General features: G+C 38.6%; 1 protein-coding gene across 2 annotated transcripts in view; it reads left to right on the top strand.

Moving 5' to 3' along the window:
* Nucleotides 1-23,358, top strand: part of RPAP2 (RNA polymerase II associated protein 2) — a 65,144-nt gene that overhangs the window by 7,644 nt on the left and 34,142 nt on the right. For both annotated transcript variants that reach the window (XM_067538478.1, XM_067538477.1), the window contains exons 4-10: nt 596-694; nt 2,507-2,572; nt 5,198-5,286; nt 7,084-7,119; nt 8,086-9,040; nt 11,015-11,109; nt 13,465-13,545. In XM_067538478.1, coding sequence (XP_067394579.1) covers nt 596-694; nt 2,507-2,572; nt 5,198-5,286; nt 7,084-7,119; nt 8,086-9,040; nt 11,015-11,109; nt 13,465-13,545 — 1,421 coding nt within the window. The remainder of the gene's footprint in view (nt 1-595; nt 695-2,506; nt 2,573-5,197; nt 5,287-7,083; nt 7,120-8,085; nt 9,041-11,014; nt 11,110-13,464; nt 13,546-23,358) is intronic.

The raw sequence follows: 23,358 nt of genomic DNA, 5'->3' as shown, positions 1-23,358 counted from the left end.
GTTCATATAAAACAAGTTCTCTTCACTTCGTGCTGAAAATTTTTGGAAAAGTATGTTCTATGGCCTGAATACTCTTGAAATATTTAGCTGGACAACCTTACCAAAAACATCCACATATTGGGTGTATCTTTTCTTCAAATTGTGCCCAGGGCCATAAGCTCAGTTATTTTACTCAGTATTCATCACTTAAACAATAGGATAAATATAAAAACATGAAAAGTGTCATTAAATATATAGTGTTATCATGTAAAAAGTGTAAATTTTGCTAATTTAGTATTTCCACTGTATATATAGCTTCTTAGTGACAGGGAAACTGCGGAAATAACTTTTTTTCACAAAGTTACCTAAGTAAAAAATAAGATTTTTATAATATATATAGTACTGTGTGTATATACTTGCTCTCATCTCTTACTGTGTATGCTCACCCTATTACCATTTTCATCTTTTAACTTCTGATTTTTGAATAATTATAGCTTTACTAATTTTTTTTTATGAACAAACTTAAGCATTCATATACTTCTGAGCTTTGAGAGTGATGATACAGTGAATGCTTCTAAAGTAAGTCTGTTGATGAACTATTTTCTAATGATTTTAGGGAAGTCTTCTTACCCCATCTCACTATAAGGATGCTGTGGATGAACGTTTTATCATCAAACTCTGTGGCTATCCCTTATGTCAAAATAGGCTAGAAAATGTAAGTTTCTTTTTAATTAATATTTTGATGTTAAGAGCTCTTGAACCTTTCTTTATCCTTTTCCATTCTCTCTTTGTCATTCTAAGTCTATGTTACTCCCAGGTGAAAGTCCTGTTGCTCCCCCAAATACCTATCTAATTAAGAGAAAATATTGAATTTGCTCATTTGGCTATCACTACTGCATGACTGAAACTTTCGTCATCTTTGTAAATTAACAAAGACTAATATGGATTAAACTCTATGGATTCATGACCTCCAGCTGTGCAACAGGAAAAGTTTATTTCCCATCCTAGTGCTCCTTCTTTTCAGTCCAAGCACATATCTCCATGGGGAAAAAAAGGCTTAGGATGTTGAAAGACACTATTTTCCCATAGATGCATTTTAGAACTGTTTGTCACTTGTCTGGGTAGGCTGGCTTCATAGGAGCCTCATTAATATGGGGTTACATTGGGGGACTCAGAGTCATCACAGAGGTATAGGACCTGTCTGCATAGACCCCCCGGGAAGCATAAGTGAGACTTCAGGGTCTGAAGTACAATTACATAAACTGTGTTGTAATGCTAGCTGCAGTATAGTATATTATCTAGTTCAGTGGTTCCCAACCCACAGGCCGCTTGCGGCTCAGTCCGTGCATAGCTGCAGCCATGTGACATCCTCAGGGCCATACAGGTAGTATACATATTGTGTGGATGCAGCCCATAAAATACAGAGAGAGTTGCATATGCGACCCATAATGGTAAATAGGTTGAGAACCATTGATCTAGTTAAATCTGTGTAATGTCTCTATTACAAGTAGGAAACAGCATTTCCTAGATTTTAAAAGTAACATTAATGCTCTCAATCCCTAAATTTGACACTTTAAGTAAATTTCCATGATATTGGTGTTTGGACTCTGACATAGAGATCTACTTGTTTCTGGGGTTTGTTCTCTCTATTTATCTTGCATCATAATACAAAATAAGACTAGCCTTCATTGTACAATTGAAGTCTAGTGACAGTAGTATCAACATAGTAATTCCAGTGTGGCAAATACAGTCAGGAATAGAAAAAATAATCATCTTCTGTTAAGCTAAAGTGAAGGATCAATGTCTTGCATTTTTCTAAGATTCTTATTTCCATGAGATAAAAGCACTATTTAGCGCAGGATTTTCTAGATCAAATGTTAAAGGATATTGCTAATTTCATAAAGACAGAGAGTACATCTAATCATTACCTCCCAACTCATGCTTTATTATACCATACAAGAAAGTCTATTTTGTGTTACACGTGTGAAATACATCAATTAAACTGATGTCCAGGTTGTGTCATCCAGTACCCTCCTGCAGAGTGGAGGATGCTCTGTGTGTGGTCCCACATGATGGGGAGTGTCAAACACCTTTAGTACTCTTGTCCCTCTTCCTAACACTGCAGAGAGCTCTGTACTGGGTTGGATTTATGTACTAGAAAGGAGTAAATCTCTTACATGAGCCTTCATCGGGCCCAACAGAGATTCACCTGGGCTACTATATTATCTGTGGTGGTCAGCAGGCATCCCTTGTAGGACAGCTTCACCATGAGGTTAGAGTGGGGGACTCAGAGCTAGCAGAGAGGCCTGGGACTTCTCTGCAGAGGTCCCTGGTCTCCTGCAGATCTTCGTGCAACAGATACACATGAGTAATGTTACTCTCTCAGGTAGTCCCATTGGCTTACCCACAATACTTACATATTCTAGTCACCTAATTTGTAACTGTAATTTTTAGCATGTGGTTTAAAATTAAAGATTGATTTGAAGTCATAATCCTGGTCTCACTGGTAAAAATGTATCCTTTTAAGGTGCCAAAACAGAAGTACAGAGTTTCAACGAAAACAAACAAAGTTTATGATATTACAGAAAGAAAGGTAAGGTTTAAAGTCTTCTTCTAACAAGTATCTAATTTTGTCCTAAGTCTCCTACATTTTTTTTTGCAACAACTTTTTTACCAAACCTTGTTTAATCACCAATATATGTTAGTTATTAGCAAAATGGATTTTACAAACCTGTAGAGTATGAAAATAAATAACAGCTCAATCTCTCTCCAGATGCTACTTACTTTTTAAAAGAAAATAGTATATTTTGCTTAAATTTTAAAAGGAACATAGTGTAGACATTTGCAATCCAACAGAAAGATCTAACTTGCATGTTAATTCAAATGTGACAATACTGTTCTTTTGCAGAACATTTGTGAGCAGGTGCTTTCCCAGCCTCTTCCTAATCAAAGACTAATAGTTTTCATAGGGTCAAAGTTAATCCTCATCATAGTTTGATTTTTATTAACAAAGAACCTAACAACAGCATAGCACAAATTCCATCCTAAGCCTTCCCTCAGCTTTACTACTCCTAGTGTTCTCTTTTGATGACTTCGTAGCTTAGACCCTATTTCTAGGCAACTGCTTCCACCTCCCTTTATATTGAAGACAGTGCCAATAAGCTTTTTGCAATAGGGAGTCAAAGACCTCCCTTTTCCAACAGGATCTATGCAGAAGAGCCCTGCCAGCCTATCATATGATATGTACTTTCTCTCTCTCCTCTTCCCTTCTTCCCACCGCACTCCCCCAGATAAGTAACATAGATTGCATTGCAGGAGTGAACCCTTTCACCTACCGTTGACTTATAGGACCTGAGGGCATTCAGCATAAGAATGGCCATGCTGGGTCAAAGCAGTGCTCCATCTAGCCCAGTGTCCTGACTTCTGACAGAGGCCTGTGCCAGGTGCTTCAGAGGGAATGAACAGAACAGGGCAATTTCAAATGATCCAACCCCTGTCATCTGCTCCCAGCTTCTGGCAGTTGATGGTTTAGGGACACCTGAAGCACGGGGTTGTTTCCCTGGTCATCTTGGCTAATAGTCATTGACAGATCTATCTTCCATGAACTTATCTAATGCTTTTTTGAACCCAGTTATACTTGTGGCTTCACAGCATCCAATGACAATGAATTCCTCAGGTTGACTTCACATTGTGTGAAGAAGTACTTCCTTTTGTTTGTTTTTAAACCTGCTGCCCATTAATTTCATCGTGACCCCTGATTCTTGTGCTATGTAAATGAGTAGTAAATAACACTTCCTTATTCACTTTGTCCACACCATTCATAATTCATAGACCTCTGTCATATGCCCCCTTAGTTATTTCTTTTCTAAGACGGATAGTCCCAGTTTTTCAAGCTCTCCTTGCATGGAAGCTGTTGCATATCCCTACTTATTTTTGTTGTGTTTCTCTGTATCTTTTCCAAGTCTAATATATCTTTTTGGACATGAGGTGACCAGAACTGCATGCAGTATTCAAGGTATTCACGTATGATGAATATATATATAGTAGCATTATGATACTTTCTGTTTTATTGCCTATCCTTTTCCTAATGGTTCCTAATATTCTGTTATCTTTTTTGACTGCTGCTGCACATTGAGTGGATGTTTTCAGAGAACTATCCATGATGATTCCAAGATCTTTCTTGAGTAGTAACATCTTTAGGCCCTATCATTTTGTATGTATAGTTGGAATTATGCTTTCCAATGTGCATTATTTTGCACTTCTCAACATAGAATTCATCTGCTATTTCGATGTCCAGTCACTCAGTTTAGTGAGATCCCTTTGTAACTCTTTGCAGTCAGCTTTGGACTTAACTATCTTGAGTAATTTTGTATCATCTGCAAATTTTGCCACCACACTGTTCACCCCCTTTTCCAGATCATTTATGAATCTGGTGAACAGCATCTTATAGGAGGCACTGACCACCTTGTAGAACAAGGTCCATTCACTGCTTAAACTTTTCTTCCTTCTGTCTTTTAAGATCTTCAGTATTTTATTTAATTCTTTGGTCTTGTACCTTTCTTGGGGTGGGGGAGTGTTGTGGTGTAGAGAAAAGTAAAGTGGCAGGAATTACAGGTATATTTTTATATTCTGCATTCTTTGAACTTCATGTTTTGAGATACAGAGCAGAGGATGAGATCCACAAATCCAGCATTTGTTTCTTCCCAGCATTGTGAATTGTCAGTTCTCTTTTAGATAGCATGTCTTCTACTTCTGTAAAGACTGCTGGATTTAGCCTAACATTGATGGCCAGCTGCTAGTTTGAAGTTCAGTGCTGGCCATTTTACAAATAAAAAAGCCACTTTTGCATTTAAATTGTACTGCATATCTGTAAACTGTATAGAAAGCTCTTTGGGACAAGGACCATGCTCTCATCAGTGTTTTGTACAAGTCTGTCTTCTAAGTTTTTTGTAGTGCCAAGTACAATGTTGGTGTTTGATACATCATAAAAGTGCAAGGAGAAGGCCTATAAAGTTTGAGTGGGGAGGGATGTTTTTGTTTTGAGGGTTTTTTCATGATGGATAATTTTGGAAGGCACTTGTTTTAGTTTGGCAGAAGCCCTTATTGGTCATAAACTCTTTAAAAATGTAAATTCTGCTATCTACATTCTTCATAACATAAATGAAGTTTATCCAATTAAACCAAAATAAAGATGCTTCAATGTCATACTTTTTTCCAGTGTTTTTGCAGCAATTTTTGTTACAAGGCATCTAAATATTTTGAAGCTCAGATTCCCAAAAGTCCAGTGTGGATGCGAGAAGAAGAAAGGTAATTGGATTGCGTGTGTTCTGCTGGTTTATTCTGGCTGAGTTCAGATATAGTACAACTAGGTGTTATACAGTAATAAATGGTTATACTGAAACTGAAGAAGATCTAAAACTATAAAAGTCTAACGAGGTGTGTTATAAATATAATCAAGATGGTAATTTTACCGTATTGACCTGATTGCCAGTATAAATACCAGTTAACAAAATTGTTCAGGGTCTGAGCTGGAGAGGTGCTGAGAAACTAATTCCCATTAACTTCAAAAAGTCCTTCTTAAGATTGAACTAGGCATTTTTATAAAATAGGCGAAGGCTAGGATTAATTTATTCTATCCTATTACAAGAGTTGTTCCAATCCAGTATCAGTGCTATGGTCAGATTAGAAGTTAGACCATAAAAATATTCATCTGAAAACAGAATATAGGACTACAACACAAAGCAGTACAGCATTTTAGGCAAAATCCTAATTTCATATCCTTTTAAGCAATAATAATGGGGAAATAGGCAATAATGCATTTTGGATCGGTGTAATTTTCTCATGTCTCTTGGTAAATTGACTGTCTGGGTAAATGTGGAAATAAGTACTTGAAATTAACCAACCAAGCCACTGGATGTCACCCTTTCACAATACAAATATCTGCCTGAAGAAAGATCATACAAGTTTAACTGATTTGCTTCAGACATACTCTCTATAACACTGGTTTCCAGAATCTCTTGTATTTAGTTCTAGTTCTAAAGGGGGAAAAAGCTAGAACTAAATTTTGATACTGACAAGGTTTGCCAAGAATTGTCTAGACTGTAAGCTCTTCAGGGCTGGGGCTGTCTCTCATTACCAGCATACCGTTAATGATATATATAAAAAGGAATAATTAACTGTAAACATGTAAAGAATATCTCAGAAATCCTTTCAATAGCAAAGAATAAAGTAATCCCATTGAAAACCTCCACATTTTTTGGTGATACTGCAATATAAATAATAAATAATTAGTACTTTTGACATGTTATATTGTCATCTTGAGGATTCAGACTTAAAACATTGAGTTGAGTTCACATCCATCAGAGCTATTGTTTCAGACTGTCTGTGGACTCAAGAAGACAGCACTGCATTGGTTTACACTTGGTTCATGTTTAGAAGATTTCCTTGCAAAGATAGGAGCTAGAAACACTTTTAAAAATAAATATGCAAAGGAATTTGTAAAGCACTGTTGATGCTACATAAACAAATAAAAAAGCAAGTTAATTTTAAGTCCCAATAGAAATTTTTTGAGAGGAGAAGGTCCATTGAACGCTTCTTAAGTGGGCAACAATGACCAGGGTGTTTTTCTAAAAGCAATATTACTTTTTGCTTTTGGTTTATAACAAAAATTTATATTTCTAAATATACAAAATATATTGACTGCAAAACTTTATTTTAAAACAGCAGTTAGTTAGAAAACAAGATGGTTTAAAAATGAGTTTTAGGGGAGTGTCATTAAAAACTTTCCGAAATCTTGATTGTGGAAATGCTATTCAAAATTGCTAGTGGTGGGTTCCTGCAAGAACTTACAGGAGTGAAATTGCTCCTGCATGTATGTAGCCCTCTTGAGTTCTGTGAGACTATTCAGAAGAATAAAGATACTTGCTCTCGTAAGTGTTTTCAGGGTTCAGCCCTAATGCAGTCTATAAAAGCTCAAGTTGTTCATTGCTCGATATCAGTTGTTGGGGAAACTGTTCCAAAAATGTGTTTTAAAAACATCTGTTACATCACTTTTGAAATTCCTTTTTATTATATCCTTAACCTTTTTTTTTTCCTTTTTTGCAGACCATCAGACATAGAACTGCTGAAGGAAGGGCAAAGGTACAGCTTAATCAATGATTTTTACATTTAACATAGTCACAGTTGGAAACATTAACAGTAAACCAGGTGAAAGAAAAGTCTTTGATTTCCTGTTTTGCTGCATTATATAAGGTACCATTATTGCAGACCACACAAAGAATATTTGCCTCGTTTAGCTTTTTCCTTTGTGATGCTAAAAAGAGTATTTGATCAGTATGATTTAGTGTACAGCTGCTCATAGCCTGTAACTCTTAATTGAACCTGTTGAAACCTGACACAAACGCAATGTTTGTACTCTGCATGTTTTGTACCATTGATTCTTTATAACTAAATGATACCAATTATATGTGTTGAAAGCTTCTGTAAGTCTTAATATAAAACATTTATATCTACAAAATACAAGCCCTACCACTTTCTTTGCTTCCATCTCTTTGTCAGTTCTGTAAATTGTGACCATTTTTCATGTTTTCCTCTTCAGCATTTGGCCATTAGGGGGCAAACTTGCGTACTTTAGCAAAAACGAGTGATCTATCCCCTTGCTCTTAATCAGCATACTGTATTTTATTCATATAATGCAAAAATGTGGGCTAAGGTGCCTGTGTTCACTCTAGAATGTTAGGGTACTAAAATTTGGCAGTCTAAGTCTGACCTTATGCTGGGTTTTTTCTTCTAAATTTTGTCAAAGCAAATATATTTTGTTTTTTCTTCTCCTCCCTGTTCCTCATTTGCAAAATAAGATGTCCACTGTATGGTCATCTTGATTACTAAACATTAAAGCTCTTAACATTGAAATTTTTTCTTAGAAAACAAATCTTTATTTAGATCCCTTATTAAGGGTCTAATTTTTAAATAAAGTAATACACTTTTGCTAGAACAAATTTAGAGTTGTTCATTCTTGTATGCAAATCAAAATCTTCTAGTTTGCAAAAGCTATTATAACTGAGGTCTGTCCTGTATTTTATTGACAGTCTATTTCTTCTGTTACAGTGGTCCGTCTGGGGAAGAAGTAAAACTGCGTGATGAAGTCATTAAAGACATTGAAAATTCTAGGACATCAGCAAGCCAGTGTGACTCTGGGTCCCCTGACACACATGGTGACAGCAGCAGTGATACTGAACAAGAATTTGTTTCCTCTATTCTACCAGGAAATCGATCAAGTGCAACCAATCTGGTGCAACAGTTGCACAAAAAAAGTATACTAAAAAAGAAGCATGGTCAGAATATAAACTCCGAGCATAGAGGTGGAGACCATGGAGTGATAAATGTCACCAAACAATTAAGTAAGTGCAAATTGGATGTCCAGGAAAAAAAGAGTGCTTGTTCTGTTAGCTTTCAAAATAAAGTAACTGGCATTTCTTCAGACAATATTATGTCTGAAAACTTAAAAAATCCAGAAAACTGTGAAAATAGATGTAATGATTCACAAGTAATTTTGTTAGGGGTGAGCAAAAAGGGGGCAGACCAACTGAAAAGAATACTTGCTAAATCAAAGAAACACATCAAACCTGAATTGAGTTCACCAGTTGATCCCCTTACTACTACAAGTAATTTGTTAGACATTCTTAAGCAGACTTTTATTGAATGGAGGACTGAAGAAACTTTAAAATTTCTCTGTGGTTCCAACTACACTGCTGTACACTTACCAGAACACAGGTCAGCTGTCAATGCTGAGAAAGAAGAACTTGATGAGGATGACTTAGAAACACCAGATGACCTTAATGATGCTGCTGGCTCTTCAAGGGAATGTAAAAACAGTTTGAACCAGTCTTTGTCTTTTGGGGGCTCAGATGCAACAGTTAAACCTTTGCCAAGCTATGAAAAGCTAAAAGAAGAAACAGAACTATTAGGACTAAGAGTAAACGAATTCTATAAAGGAAAGTGCCTCTTGGCTGAAGAAGCAACATCACAGGTAGAAGGAGTGCAGTGTCTTAGCAGTGTTAAAGTAAGTATCCTGAAAAACCTGGCAGTTAAAATCTGTCCTTTAAAAATAATATTGTAAGCTGTTTAGTTCTGTGTGTTTATGCAATGCTTGGTTCAATAGGGCACTGACCTAGGTGCTACCACAATGTAAATGTTTAGTAATCTGTATAGTAAGATTCCAGCATTGTTACCTTCTGACTCTGAAACCTAGAATGTCTGAGTCAGTGTGATTAGAGAGACACCGTAGGTGAGGTAATATCTTTTATTGGACCAACTTCTGTTGGTGAGAGAGAGATACTTTCGAGGCACGCAGAGTTTTCTTTAGGTCAGGGGAAGGTATTCCAAGCGTCACACTAAATGCAAGATGGAACAGAATGTTTAGCATAAGTAGTTAGCAAATATTCTAAGGGACTATTTGAGATCAGAGTGGCTCATTAAGACCTCTGTAGTCACAGGACAAAAAGAGGGAGTTAGTGTGTTACAAATTGTTGCAATAAGCCATAACTCCAGTGTCTCTGTTCAGCCCATGATTTTTACTGTCTAGCAGAGTTATGAGTTTAAGCTCTGTCTCGTCAGTGTGAAACAATTAAAACAGCTACAAGCATGTCTGAGAGCTCTTTTTGTCTAGATTATCACTAGGTTCAGTCATCACTGGGATTTGCCATCTGCTCCCATATGTACTTTTGTATATGGAGGCACATGACTTTATGAATTACACCTGTGTGATAGAATGGGCTTTCAACTAGTGATGATAACAATAATTAAGGTTGCTCAGATCCTGAGCAATTATTTAGGTTTTGGCTAGCTAATCTAATGAATTCACATGTTCAGTTTCAGCAGCTTCTTGTCAAGTTATAAGAATGTCATGAACTAATCAACTGTTCAGGTGTGCTTTAACTTGGTATGAAGCACAGAAAGGAAGCACTGCTAAACTGAACTAATGTAAGAATGTTAAGGGTTACATTAATACTATCTGGCCCTTGTGCAGATGCATAGAGGGAAGGAAGAGGGGAAGAAGCCTGTTTGTCTCCACCCTACCTCTGTGGTCTCTGTACAAGGGCCAAACACAACCACCATCCCTGGTCTCAGAGTACTGGCGTGACTGCTTCCCTTTACTGAGACTTCCCCATGTTTTTTATTTGAAATATTGTATTGCTTTGGGAACTTTTGCGGTGTCTAGGCATTAAGACATCATGTCACACAGCTTTGCATCTCTTCTTGTCTCTGCCTTCTGGTAGGAGGGATTTATAGGCACCAAGAGATGCAAAACTGTATGAGGTTTCACTTCTTCCAAGTCCAGTAGGCCTGCTCAAAACATCCAGTTCCTTTTGTCTCTATCATGTAGAGACAGTACTCTGGCTGACTAGACAAGGTTATGCATTTTGTGTTGGTGTATGTAGTTCTGGGTTTCTTTAAGTTTTAGAAAGTTGTTAGTATGAGAAGGAGTAATTTTGCAAAAGCTTCTTTTTATTAAATAAAGTAACTGTAGTGTGCTTAAAATGAAGCAAGAGATTATCTGGGCTCAGGTACTATCACATGGAATTCTCCCTGAAAAGCTGTCATTAGTTTTTATAAGACATCCCCCAAAATGGCTTCTGAAGAAACTAATCTATTTTTTTCTAATGTAGTTAGGCCTGGTTTGACAAAGGAATCCCAACAAGTAAGCAAATTTGTATTTAAGGCCAGATTAAATAACAATTCAGTCCTTCAGGAGCTCATACAATTCCTAACCACTCCTGTCCAACTACAACTTCCACTACCCTGAAGCCAGATCGTTATTTATAAAATCTAGCCCTTTAGGTTTGAAATCCTCTCTTTACTTTCATGTATGTAAATACTTACTGTACTTGTGCTATTTTTGGCTGTTCAGAAACAGTACATATTAACCATGGAGAAAACATTCATCAATAATTGGCCACAATATAGCTTTGATGTATTGACTTTAAAATTCAAATTTCTATCATGTTTTCATTCATTTTTTTGTATTGTCATATAGGATGGCCAACAGCATAATCCCATCTTCCCACTTGTAGATTCTCATGCTCAAAAGCAGATTCGAAAGCAGATAGTACTTGAAAAACTGAGAAAAGTGTAAGTATTCCTTCTTTCTCTTTAAGTACTTATGACTAACTTTAAATCACCAGCCCAAATTAGTGCAGAATGTGGCTGCCCACTCATTAATCAGTACTTCATACATGGAGCCTGTTACACATGTGCTCTGTGATCTCCATTTGCTGTCTATTAAATTCCATCCAGAAATTAATATACAAGATAAAACGATAAGTCCTTTAATGAGTTGGCATCTAGTTACATGAGGTATTGTCTCCTTGTGTGTGATACAGTTGTAGTTGTTGTTAGTGAAGGTGCTCAACCTGACAACCTCCTGGGTCATAAGGGAAGCGCCTCCTGGCAGGACACCTTACAAGAGGAGCTTGCCCCTTCCTTAGGTGTGTCAGAGCCTATGTTTGGTAAGCTTCTGGTCATGTTGTAAAGCTCATTATACTCCCTCTGCATTTGAGGGAGCGGGTGTCACAGGATTGTGGGAGTTGTTGGTTTATATGACTGTGAAATGCATTCCACTGGAAGTTTATGTATTTTGTGGATTTTAATGTTTGTTATTGTAAATATATATGGAGCTTAAATAAGGGATAAGTGCTTTCAAAAAGTCAAAAAGATCTCATTGCCTAGATAGAAAACTAACCTCTTTTGTTTGTTTAAAAGAGTTTTCTGATAGACTTAAAAATATGAAATATTGGTAATAACTTTAACACGCTAACTTTTAAAGCTGAACTGGAAAAGTTTTGCTAGAAATTACAAATGAAACTGTTTGCAGCAGGAGCAGTATCTTTATGCCTTGTCCGATATCAAGCATATTGTCACTAAACAAATAAGGCCACATCTGCACAGAAGAAAGCAGAGTTTTGAAAACTGTTAAATAATTCCAGCAAAGTTCTCACTAAATCAGTTTCTTATATAGATAGCTGATGCAGGCGAGGCTCATGTGACTTTTTTTCCCCGTGCTTTGTCCCTTCCTCTACTACCTGTAGGCGGACAAACTATATTAAAGCCTATCTAAACCGACTTTTAAAAGTTTCCAAACACTATTCCCTTCTCATTGTAGATAGGGCCTTTGCACACTACAGAAGAATGCTTACAGCACTTCAAGGGTATATATATGTTGGCACTAAAAATGGCTAAAGCAGTAAGGTTGAAAACAATGTAAAAATGTCTCCTGCCAACCCACTCTGCCTAAGCAATGTAAACACGTAACAACAGTTTAAGGACCATGCATAACAACTTAATGTAACACATTATTGTTTTTTAAATGGCTTTGGCTTATCTGTGTTGCCTAAGCAAACTACCTTGGCAGGAGCAATTCCCCCACCCTCACCCCCCTTTTTTTTTTGGTTTGTTAAGGTTCCATTAATATTTCTTACCACTCTGTCCCATCTACCAAGTTAAATGGAGCATAAAAATATGATCAGAACTGCATTGTAGCATAATTGATGATTAATAACTAGTGATCCTAAGAAAACTTACGGGTATTTCTGCCAGAATGAATGTCATCACAGCTATCAAGAACGTGGTTTGAAATAGTATTATTACATTATAAATCCATGTTCTTGTTCTCTCATAAGTTTCTCACATATCTGTCACTTGTGCTGAACCTTCTCATACTTCTAGCAAAGGGTGAATTTCATTTGTACTGTTTTTGTGCTCCAAGTGTGTGACATGGGCTGTCAGCTACTAATATACCTATAGAATATTAAGTCTGTTGGGTATGTTCTCTGCATCTAGATGAGCAGCTAATTCCATTGTGTAGCTTCCTCTGACTACTTCTTTTGAACCCAAATAAAATTAAATGAGTAGGAATATTACTCACTTAACAACTAAATCAATTAAACAGCTATGAGCTGGGTGTAAAAGCTCTAATTTTTTAAGGGGAGCACAATGCCATTTCCCTCTTAAGTAGATGCATTCTAGGTGTGTTATAGTCTCCAACTGGAGAATTACTTAAGAAAATTAAATTATTTCATGGTCAAAGAAATCTAAATATTGCAAATTTGAAATAGTTTTGATGCTTAAAATTCCAGTCTTCCATATTGTAAACATCATTGCTTTTGTAAGAATGCCTTGCCATAACTTAAATTGGAAGTTAGTTAATAATGTAACTTGCTAAGCAGCAAGTATACCAAAAGTCTTATCCTGTTCTTTGTACTTATGCCCTTCTACAATAGCTACTATAAAATGCAGTGAAATTGCAGTAATGCCTTCTCTAATGAGCAAATCTGAGGTGTAAGTTATGTGCCTGATCAAAACCTCAAAGAAGTCAATGCAAGTCTATGTTGATTTCAGTGAGCTTTGGATAAGACCCCATTTGAGGAGCAAATGGTTGCTTAAAGAAAGGAAAAACTTTAAAATAACCTACTATTCTTTTGCTTCCAGATTGCCTGCGGTTTTGGGCCCTCTTCAGATTACACTAGGTGATGTTTACATGGAACTGAAAAATCTTGTCAAAACTTTCAGGTAAGTGTTTGTCTTTTCAGGCATTTTTCCTGATTGAGTAAATAATATCTAATGTAGATACTCATGAATTAGGAACAAAGAAACCGCAGTGAAGATTTGTCCTGCTTCAGTAGTAGGTCAGTGCAGGTAACATCACATTTCCCGTGAACTAACAAGGCAACCCCATTCCCTGCTCCACTGACTGTGCTCGGGTCGCTATGAGTATTTTATATATTTTTAAGAACTAGGTCAATGGTCTTAGGAGGATGCTGGTGAGTCCTTTAAAGATACTACTGCCCTGTCATCTCCTATTAAGCATGGGCTTTTGAAATCTGTCACTTCCTCGGTGCACCCTGCAGCTGGGCTAAATGGGGCTGTGGGTTGTGATTAATAAGGTTGCTGCCAACTCCCTGAACAGAGAGGAAAGTCAAGCTTGGCCCACACTATTCCTGATTGCGAGGGAAAGGCTAGAGAAGAGATCAGAACCATGTTAGTTCCCTACCATAGCGAGCCAATGATCCTTAATTTTTCCTTATAGCCTCAATGAACCTAGCTCCCAGGAGCACTGAGGAAGGCGGCAGCACTGACACCAAAAAGGGTGGTAGTAACTTTCCTAAATACCTACAGGGGCTCCATACCCTTGAGCACCAACGAGAAGAGGGAGCGATAGCAATTGCTAATTGTGAGTGGCCTACTGTGTTTCAGAACATTGACTTTCACTGTTGCTGTTTTTGTTCTTGGCCATTCAGTGCAACGCAAGAATGTTTTTAAAATGTTTTTCTCTTGTGGCATTTATATTAGCAAAGGAATTATTGCTTTATTGAATAGAATGTAATTTCCACTTGAACCCTTACATTTTGGCTAACATCTTTGAAGACCAGGTTAGAATAAAGAGCTGTAGTAGGGACTGTAAAGACAGAAACATTTTTTTATGGTGATGGAGAAATCATGTGATTATTTTAAAAGCTAGTTTAAAATTTAATTTCTATAATTGCTGTTTTTTTTTTAAAAGAAATCCTGATTAACTCCACACTTTCTCCTGGCAACTATGCCAAAAATATGTAAAGGGTTAGTAAAGAGCATTTTTCATGTATGCTAGAGTTGTAGAGGTATACCACACACATCTTATGCGAGTGCCCTAAGTTTACAGAAATGTAGGATTTTTAGTCAGTCTCTAATGCTAAATGCATAATAGTTCTCTCAGCCTGATTGAGCTCTTGGTTGCTGAAACTGACATGGATTCTGGCGTACTCCAACTGTGGGTGTTTGTAATGGACCCATCACAGTAGTGTCATGAACCAAAACCAACTTCTTTCAAAAGCATACCTGAAAGCAATTTTGGGCGTATTACTTAGGTTTGGCTCCATATTCTTAGGATTTTGACATACAGATTTTACCATCTTCATTATTATTGTTTGCTAGGATCGCTTTTATTGCCACTGTCTGTAAATATGAACTGAATTGCAGCCTGCCTGAGGACTCATCACTGTTGTAGTGTTTCACTTTTTATTTTTTTTAAACTCCTCTTAAATATATGGTGCAGTGCCTTAACAGTATTCCAACTCTTAGTGTTGAAACAAAATAGAACAAAATCTTTCTTATTAATTGCATCTAATAATGCTTGAGTTTTCTTTTGGGTAAGTTAATATTGAAACCTTTTTGCAACATTTTTTTATAAGGGGTGAGTTGAAGGTCACTGGTAGCTTATTGAGTGTTCTTCTAATGCGGAGGATATTGGGTGAACTCTTCCCTTGGCAGCTGGTTTGTATTTTATTGTAGTTTGGGAATTTTTGTCTATGTATTGAATTTTTTGAACATAAGAATGGCCATACTGGAAAGACCAATGGTCCATCTAACCCAGTATCCTGTCTTCCAACAGAGGCAAATATCAGGTGCTTCAGAGGGAATGAATAGAACAGATAACCATCAAGTGATCCATCCCATCGGCCATTCCCAGCCTCTGGCAAACAGCAATCCCTGCCTATCCTGGCTAATAGCCAGTGGTGGACTTATCCTCCATTAATTTATCTAGTTCTTTTTTGAACCCCGTTATAATCTTGGCCTTCACAACATCCTCTGGCAAGAAGTTCCACTGGTTGACTTTGTATTATATGAAGAAATATTTCTTTTTGTTCGTTTGAAACCTGCTGCCTCTTAATTTTGTTTGGTGACCCCTAGTTTTTGTATTATGAGAAGGAGTATATAACACTTCCTTTTTTACTTTCTCCACACCAATCATGATTTTATAGACCTCTATCATGTCCCCCCCTTAGTCGTCTCTTCCAAGCTGAAAAGTCCCAGTCTTATTAATCATATGGAAGCTTTACCATACCCCTGATCATTTTAGTTTCCCGTTTCTGTACCTTTTCCAATTCTAATACATCTTTTTTGAGATAGGGTGACCAGATCTGCATGCAGTATTCAAGATGTGGGCATATGGATTTATAGAGGCAATACGATATTTTCTGTCTTATTATCTATCCCTTTCCTAATGATTCCCAACATTTGTTAGCTTTTTTGACTGCCACTGCACCTTGCGAGAACTACCCACAATGACTCCAAGATCTTTCTTGAGTGGTAACAGCTAACTTAAATCCCATCATTATATATGTATAGTCAGGATTATATTTTCCAATGTCAATTACGTTGCATTTATCAGCATTGAATTTCATCTGCCATTTTGTTGCACAGTCACCCTGTTTCGTGAAATCCCTTTGTAACTCTTCACAGTCTGTTTTAGACTTAACTATCTTGAGTAGTTTTGTATCATCTGCAAATTTTGCCACCTCACTGTTTATCCCTTTTTCCAAATCATTTATGAATATGTTTAACAGTACTGATCTCAGTACAGACCCCTGGGAGACACCAATGTTTACCTCTCTCCATTCTGAAAACTGGCCATTTATTCCTACCCTTTGTTTCCTATCTTTTAGCCAGTTACTGATCCAGGAGAGGACCTTTCCTCTTATCCCATGACAGCTTACTTTCCTTAATGGTGAAGGACCTTGTCAAAGGCTTTTTGAAAATCTAAGTACACGATATCCACTGGATTACCCTTGTCCACATGCTTGTTGACCCTCTCAAAGAATTCTAGTCGATTGGTGAGACATGATTTCCCTTTACAAAAACCATATTGACTTTCCCCCAACAAATCATATTCATCTGTGTCTGATAATTCTGTTCTTTACTATAGTTTCAACCAATTTGCCTGGTACTGAAGTTAGGCAGAAGTTAGCCAGAAGTTGTTGGGATTGCCTCTGGAGCTTTTTAAAAAAAATTGGCATCACATTAGCTATCCTCCATCATCTAGTACAGAATCTGATTTAAATGATAGGTTACATACCACAGTTAGTAGTTCTGCAATTTCACATCTGAGTTCCTGCAGAACTCTTGGATGAATACCATCTGGTCCTGGAGACTTATTACTGTTGAATTTATCAATTTATTCCAAAACCTCCTCCAGTGACACCACAATATAGGACAGTGCCTCAGATTTATCACCTAAAAAGAATTGCTCAGGTTGGGAATCTCCCTCACATCCTCAGCCGTGAAGACTGATGCAAAGAATTCATTTAGTTTCTCCACAATAACCTTATCTTCCTTGAATGCTCCTTTAGCATCTCAACCGTCCAGAGGCCCCACTGGTTGTTTAGCAGGCTTCCTACTTCTGATGTACTTTAAAATTTTTCTGTTACGTCTCAAGTCTTTGGTTAGCTCTTCTTCAAATTCTTTTTGGCCTTCCTAATTATATTTTTACACTTCGTTTGCCAGAGTTTATGCTCCTTTCTATTTTCCTCAATAGGAGTTAACTTCCACTTTTTAAAGGATGCCTTTTGCCTCCAACTGCTTCTTTTACTTTGTTGGTTAGCCACGGTGGCACTTTTTTGGTCCTCTTACTATGTTTTTTAATTTGGGATATACATTTAGATTGAGCCTCTATTATGGTGTCTTCAAACTGCATGGAAACTTTTTACAGGGATTTCACTTTTAATTTCTGTTACACAAAAATGAGAAAGTTAGTTAAATTCCCCTTTCTGAAACTAAATGCTACCGTGGTAGGCTGCTGTGGTGTTCCTCCTCTCCCCCTCCCCTAGAGGGATGTTAAATTTTATTATGTTATGGTCACTATTACCAAGCGGTTCAGCTATATTCATCTCTTATACCAGATCCTGTGCTCCATTTAGGACTAAATCAAGAATGTCCTCTCCTCTTATGGGTTCCAGGACTAGCTAATCCAAGAAGCAGTCATTTAAGGCATCAAGAAACTTTATTTGTGCATGCCATCCTGAGGTGACATGTACCCAATCAATATGGAGATAGTGACTATGAAATGCTCAGGGAAATTAGAGAGGCTATAAAAATAAAAAACTCCGTAATAATGGGGGATTTCAACTATTACCCTGGTCAAGTGGTTGGTAGTATATCCCTATTGTTATATTCTTACTATTCAAGCATGGAATTGTTATCCATAGAGATTCTATGGCACAGGTTGGTTTATTTAAGATTTTTTATTTCGTTTGACTCTAGGCTTTCTTTCACATATAGTTCCACTCCCCCACCAGTACAACCTATTCTGTCCTTCTGATATATTTTGTACCTTGGTTTTACTGTATCACATTGATTATCCTCATTCCACCCACTTTCTGTATTGCGTATTATATAAATATCCTCATTTAATACGAGGCACTCAAGTTCACCAATTTTAGTATTTAGATTTCTAGCATTTGTGTATAAGTACTTTAAAAACTCACCTTTTAGCTGTCTGCCATTATGTGATGTAATTGAATGGGACTCTTTTTCATTTGATTCTTTCTCATCAGATCCTACCCATGTTTTATCCTTTTCCATCCTCTCCTCCTTACTTGGATAGAGAGGATATAGAAAAATCTCCATTAATCCTCTCCTAAGGGATGTCTCTTTTCGAACCACGTGCTCCTCCGCCCTTGTCAGCTTTCCCCCAGCCCTTAAAATTAAAAAGGTTGTAGAGCTGTTTTTAAACTATGTGCCAGCAATCCAACTCTGTTTTGGTTTAGGTGGAGCCCATCCTTCCTGTACAGGCTCCCCCTTTCCCAAAAGATTCCCCAGTTTCCAATAAATCTAAATCCCTCTTCCTTACACCATTGTCTCATCTATGCATTGAGACTCTGCAGTTCTGCCTCTCTAACTGGCCCTGCACATGGAACAGGAAGTATTTCAGAGTATGCTACCATGGAGGTCAGTCTGGTCAATCTGGACCTCAATCTCTTACCTAGCAACCTAAACTTGGCCTCCAGGACCTCACTCCTATCCTTCCCTATGTCATTGGTACCTACATGTACCATGATCACCGGCTCTTCCCCAGCACTACACATATGTCTACCTAGATGTCTCAAGAGATCCACAACCTTTGCACCCAGCAGGCAAGTTACCATGTGGTTCTCCCGCTCATCACAAACTCAGCTATCTATATTTCTAATGATCGAGTCCCCCATTCCTATTACCTGTCTTTTCCTAATAACTGGCATTCCCTCCCCCGAGAGGTATCCTCAGTGCGAGAGGATACCATGACATCATCTGAAAGGAGAGTCCCAACTATGGGATCGTTTCCCTCCGCTCCTCTTTAATGTTCTCCTTCTCTGAGACTTTCATCCTCCTCAGCAGTACAGAGGCTGTCAGACCGGGGTGGGACCATTCTACTTTGTCCCAGAAAGTCTCATCTATATACATCACCATCTCCCTTAGCTCCTCCAGTTTAGCCACCTTGGTCTTCAAAGCCCATATGTGGTCTCTGAGGGCCTTGCATCGGAATGCACACATACGCCATCCACCCATAGGGTAGGGTAATCAGACATGTTGCACTCAGTGCAATAAACTGGATAGCCAGCCCACCCCGCCCACCCGCACTGCCCCATTATCCCATTCCCCCTCTAAAACTCCCTAGCAAAACTCCCCTGTTAGTTGCCCTGTTTGCTATCTCCTCTGGTCTCTTAGGAGTGGGCTTTTTAAACCCTGGTTCTCCCTGAGTTCTCCCCACCCCCTGGTTAAGGGTTGATGAATGCTGAAGGACTTGGGGACCTTGTAGCACCTAGAACAATGGGTCCTTTAGGAACCTAAATAATGTAAATATTTTGAATTTACATTGTTGTTGCTGAGAGCAAGATTACAAAATACAAGATGCATAGTCTAGGGCCAAATTCTCCACTTTAGTTTCCCATAGAATCAATTAAACTAAACCTACATTTATTTTCCCTTCTTACTCCTTCCTGCTGCTCCTAGCAAGGAGGAACAATTCATTGGGCCTTTTCTTCATCTTCTCCTGGATTTTTGATGCAGCAGGAGCTGGTGGCAAATACTACCTCATGAACATGAGGACAAAACTAGTAGTCATTGATGCATAGCACTCCAATCCTGCAAACACTTGTATGCCCTGGTTTAACTTTATTCACATGAGTAGTCTCAATGATTTCAGTGCAAATACTCACAAGAGACAGTTAAACCATTTGCTGAAGCATTTGGAGGATTTGGGCCTTAAATACCATTCACTATGTTAATGGGGTTGAAATGCTGAAAAAAATAATGAGTGGACATCTCTTACAAATAAGTTCTCTTTTCTGCTTTGTGTACTGGAAGTACTTATGGCTGAAAATTTGCCGAAGGCCCATCATAGGGGTAAAACATTTAGTCATAACATGGGAGAGTTTAGCTAAAGAAGGCTAAAAGACAATGTTGTGAACTGAGCAACAGCAATTTTCAGCTCCATTGGTTTTTAAAGGAACACTTGCAGTTCAGCCTGTTTTGGGCAGCATTTTATTTAATAACCACTGCTGGGAAGTGCTCTAAAGAGATCTCTGGAGACATTTCAGAACGGTTATAGTTCTTCCCAAGCAAAGTCCCCCAGTGCTTGTAAGCCTGTGTTACAAAAACTGAGATGTCAAATAACTCTCCAGACTCTGTTAAAGACCAAGAGAAAATTAGGTATTTACATAGAAATCTATGACTAAATCTAGTAAATTAGAGAGACAACGTGGGTGAGGTAATATCTTTTATTGGACCGACTTCTGATAAAACTTGATGAAAGGAAATACTTTTTCACCCAGCACAATCAGCCCATAGAACTCATTGTCCCAAGATGCCACAGAGGACAAGAGCTTAGCAGGATTTTTAAAAACGATTGGACGCTTTATACAGATAACAAGAATATCCAGAGTTGTTATAGTGAGGATACAAAAACAAGAGTTTGGAAGGGATATAATCATTTTAATGCATGTTAGTGCATAAACCAGTCCCTAATGGGAAGAAATTCGGAAGAAATTTTTCCTGGCGCATTTTGTTCAATAACTGCCGACTGCAGTTTCGTGCACCTTCATCTGAAACATCTGGTGCTGGCCACATTCTGAGACCGTATACTGGATCTGATTCAGTATGGCAATCCCTGTGTTCCTTGACAGTTCACCTGTAAAGGTTTCCTTTCAAGATGACCACCTACTCCTCGGAGCACTAGGAGGCAGTACACACTGTCCCTGAAGTGAGTGAGCCCTTGTATTGTTCAAAGAGCTTCTTTCCTGAAAATTCCAGATGGTTGGGTCTCAGAGCCAAGTTTTGGCCCAAAAGCACTGTGGGTGTGCTTGAATCTTGTTACCCGCTAACGGTACCCTATTCCTGTTAGAGGCAAGGATCAGGCCATCATGCTATTCTTGCCAGACAGGAATCTGATCAATGATGGATCACTCATGCAGGAGCTGACACTGATTTAATGAGAAAATATACCCAAGTATAGGTGATTTGACATTTTGATGCCAAAAAAAATATGACCTTCTGTATGAACTCTCCTTTTCTTGTGGTTTTTGTTTTTAGTTTTTAGTTTTAACCCAATTTTTACCTAAAGTTTGGGCTTCTCTATTGCTCCTGCAACTTCCCATGCCAAAAATAGCTTTTTCTTCTTTGAGTGCTCTCTTCCTGTGGGTGCTCTGCTTCAGGTGTGCATATGCCTGTGTGCCTCTGATCAGAGGCTTTTGGTATCAGTGTCTGCATGATCCGTGCCTGTGTGGTGTACATTATTTTGCTCCAATCCGAGGGCACGTAAGGCAGGGTGGACCTGCCACTGCTTCAGTTACTTCTCAACTGCTCACAGTGCGAGAGAAAGTTCTGTTTCTGTGAATGAGTGTGGACCCCTAGTCCTAGCTAACTTTCTTCACCTTATCCTTCAATTTTTATTATTTTACTTTTTAACTTACCTTGCACGCTTTTTGTGTGTTGTTTTTCGTTCCCAATTCTCCCCTCCCCCCGCCTTCTTTTTCACAGTCAAGGTTCTAAAACCTGCCAGAGCTGTAGAAGGTCTTTTCCCCTCAGCAACAGTCAATCCAGTTGACTGCACAGTCTGGGGGAGACACACATCCTGTCACAGTGCAAGATCTTCATTGGATTCAAGAGCAGACCCAGGAAGCTGAAGGAGGATAGATTTAAGTTGCTTCTCATGGTGCATTCTGTGAAACCTTCCTACAATTCAGGGCCCACCAACCCCCCCACTTCAGTACATCAGGATCAGCCAACCAAAGCGCTCCTTCATCTTCCATGGGTCTCTCTCTGTTGAGTAAGAACCATGGGGAAACAGAGACTAGTTCAAAGGACTCAAAAAAGAAGAGACTTAAGTCTGCTGATAGAGAGGCGTTAAAGAAAAGGTTGTCTCAGAAATCTTCTATCCCATTACAGAGATACAATCATGGCTCCTAGACCCTCTGAGCTTCCAGCAACAACTAAAAAGATACTAGTGCTACTTGCACTGAAAAGTTTCTTGGTACACAGCCCTATGTGGTACCGATAGAAGTACCTGGCGCAGAACCAGCCAGGCAAAAGAACTCTGCCAACTCAAAGAGGTCAATGCTGGCACCAGCTGCCCTGGTCCTGGTCCCTCCAGTGGGGCACAAACACAAGGGGCGTTCCGATCGCGACCTTTTGCCATCTCAGTACTAGTGATTTCAGCTACAGCAGACTCTTCTCTTCAGTGTCCTGCCTCCCTTGTACCAAGCAGATTCCTGTTGCTGAGGAATCTCCTGGTCTTTGAGGAGCCCAAGTCCCCCGTGCTGAGTAATGGAAACAAATCACATCGGACATAAGAGTGCTAGAAGTCATGATGTGAGGCTACGTCATTCTTGTCAGCTCCATCAGTTCCCACCATCCACCTTCCCCCATCCCTCTTCAGGGACCCATCTCACAAAAAATCTCCTAAAATAGGAGGTGAAATCCTTCTTGCAATTAGATGTGGTAGAATCAGTTCTCTCTCCCTACATAGGGAAAGGGTTCTATTCTAGACTCTTCCTGGTGCCCAAGAAGAAATGGGGATAGAGACTGACATTGGATCTCAGTGCTGAACACATTCATTCAGTCTCACAGGTTCAGGATAGTAACTTTAGCAGCAATTATGCCATCTCTAAATCCAGGGGATATTTTTGTGGCCCTTGATCTCCAGGTTACATACTTTCATAGTACAACACATCCAGCTCACAGACACTTCCTACAGTTTGTGGTCAGTCACGAATATCATCAATATGAGGTACATTCAGACTGCCTCTTGACTGACCCTCAGAGTCATCAAGAAGGTCTTTTCTGTGGTGGCTGCTCAGGAGACAGTTAAAAGTGGTGGTCTTTCCCTATCTAGATAACTGTCTCCTTAACTTGACTCCCTAACCACCACTTACTACCAGACAGATTTGTCACGATGTTCAGTCTCATATCCCAACTTCATTTAAGTCCTCAAACATCCGGAACCTGCCTGCAACGGTTGAGTCACATGGCAGCCTGCACATTCATGACACATTATGCCAGATTATATTCCCGAAGTTTTAAGGCCTGGCTCAG

The sequence above is a fragment of the Emydura macquarii genome, unplaced genomic scaffold (genome assembly GCF_026122565.2).
Source record: "Emydura macquarii macquarii isolate MOO-44397 ecotype Brisbane River unplaced genomic scaffold, CSIRO-AGI_Emac_v2 contig_480, whole genome shotgun sequence".
Taxonomy (NCBI): domain Eukaryota; kingdom Metazoa; phylum Chordata; order Testudines; family Chelidae; genus Emydura; species Emydura macquarii.
The sequence above is the reverse complement of the archived record's forward strand: the minus strand, read 5'-3'. Positions and strand labels throughout refer to the sequence as shown.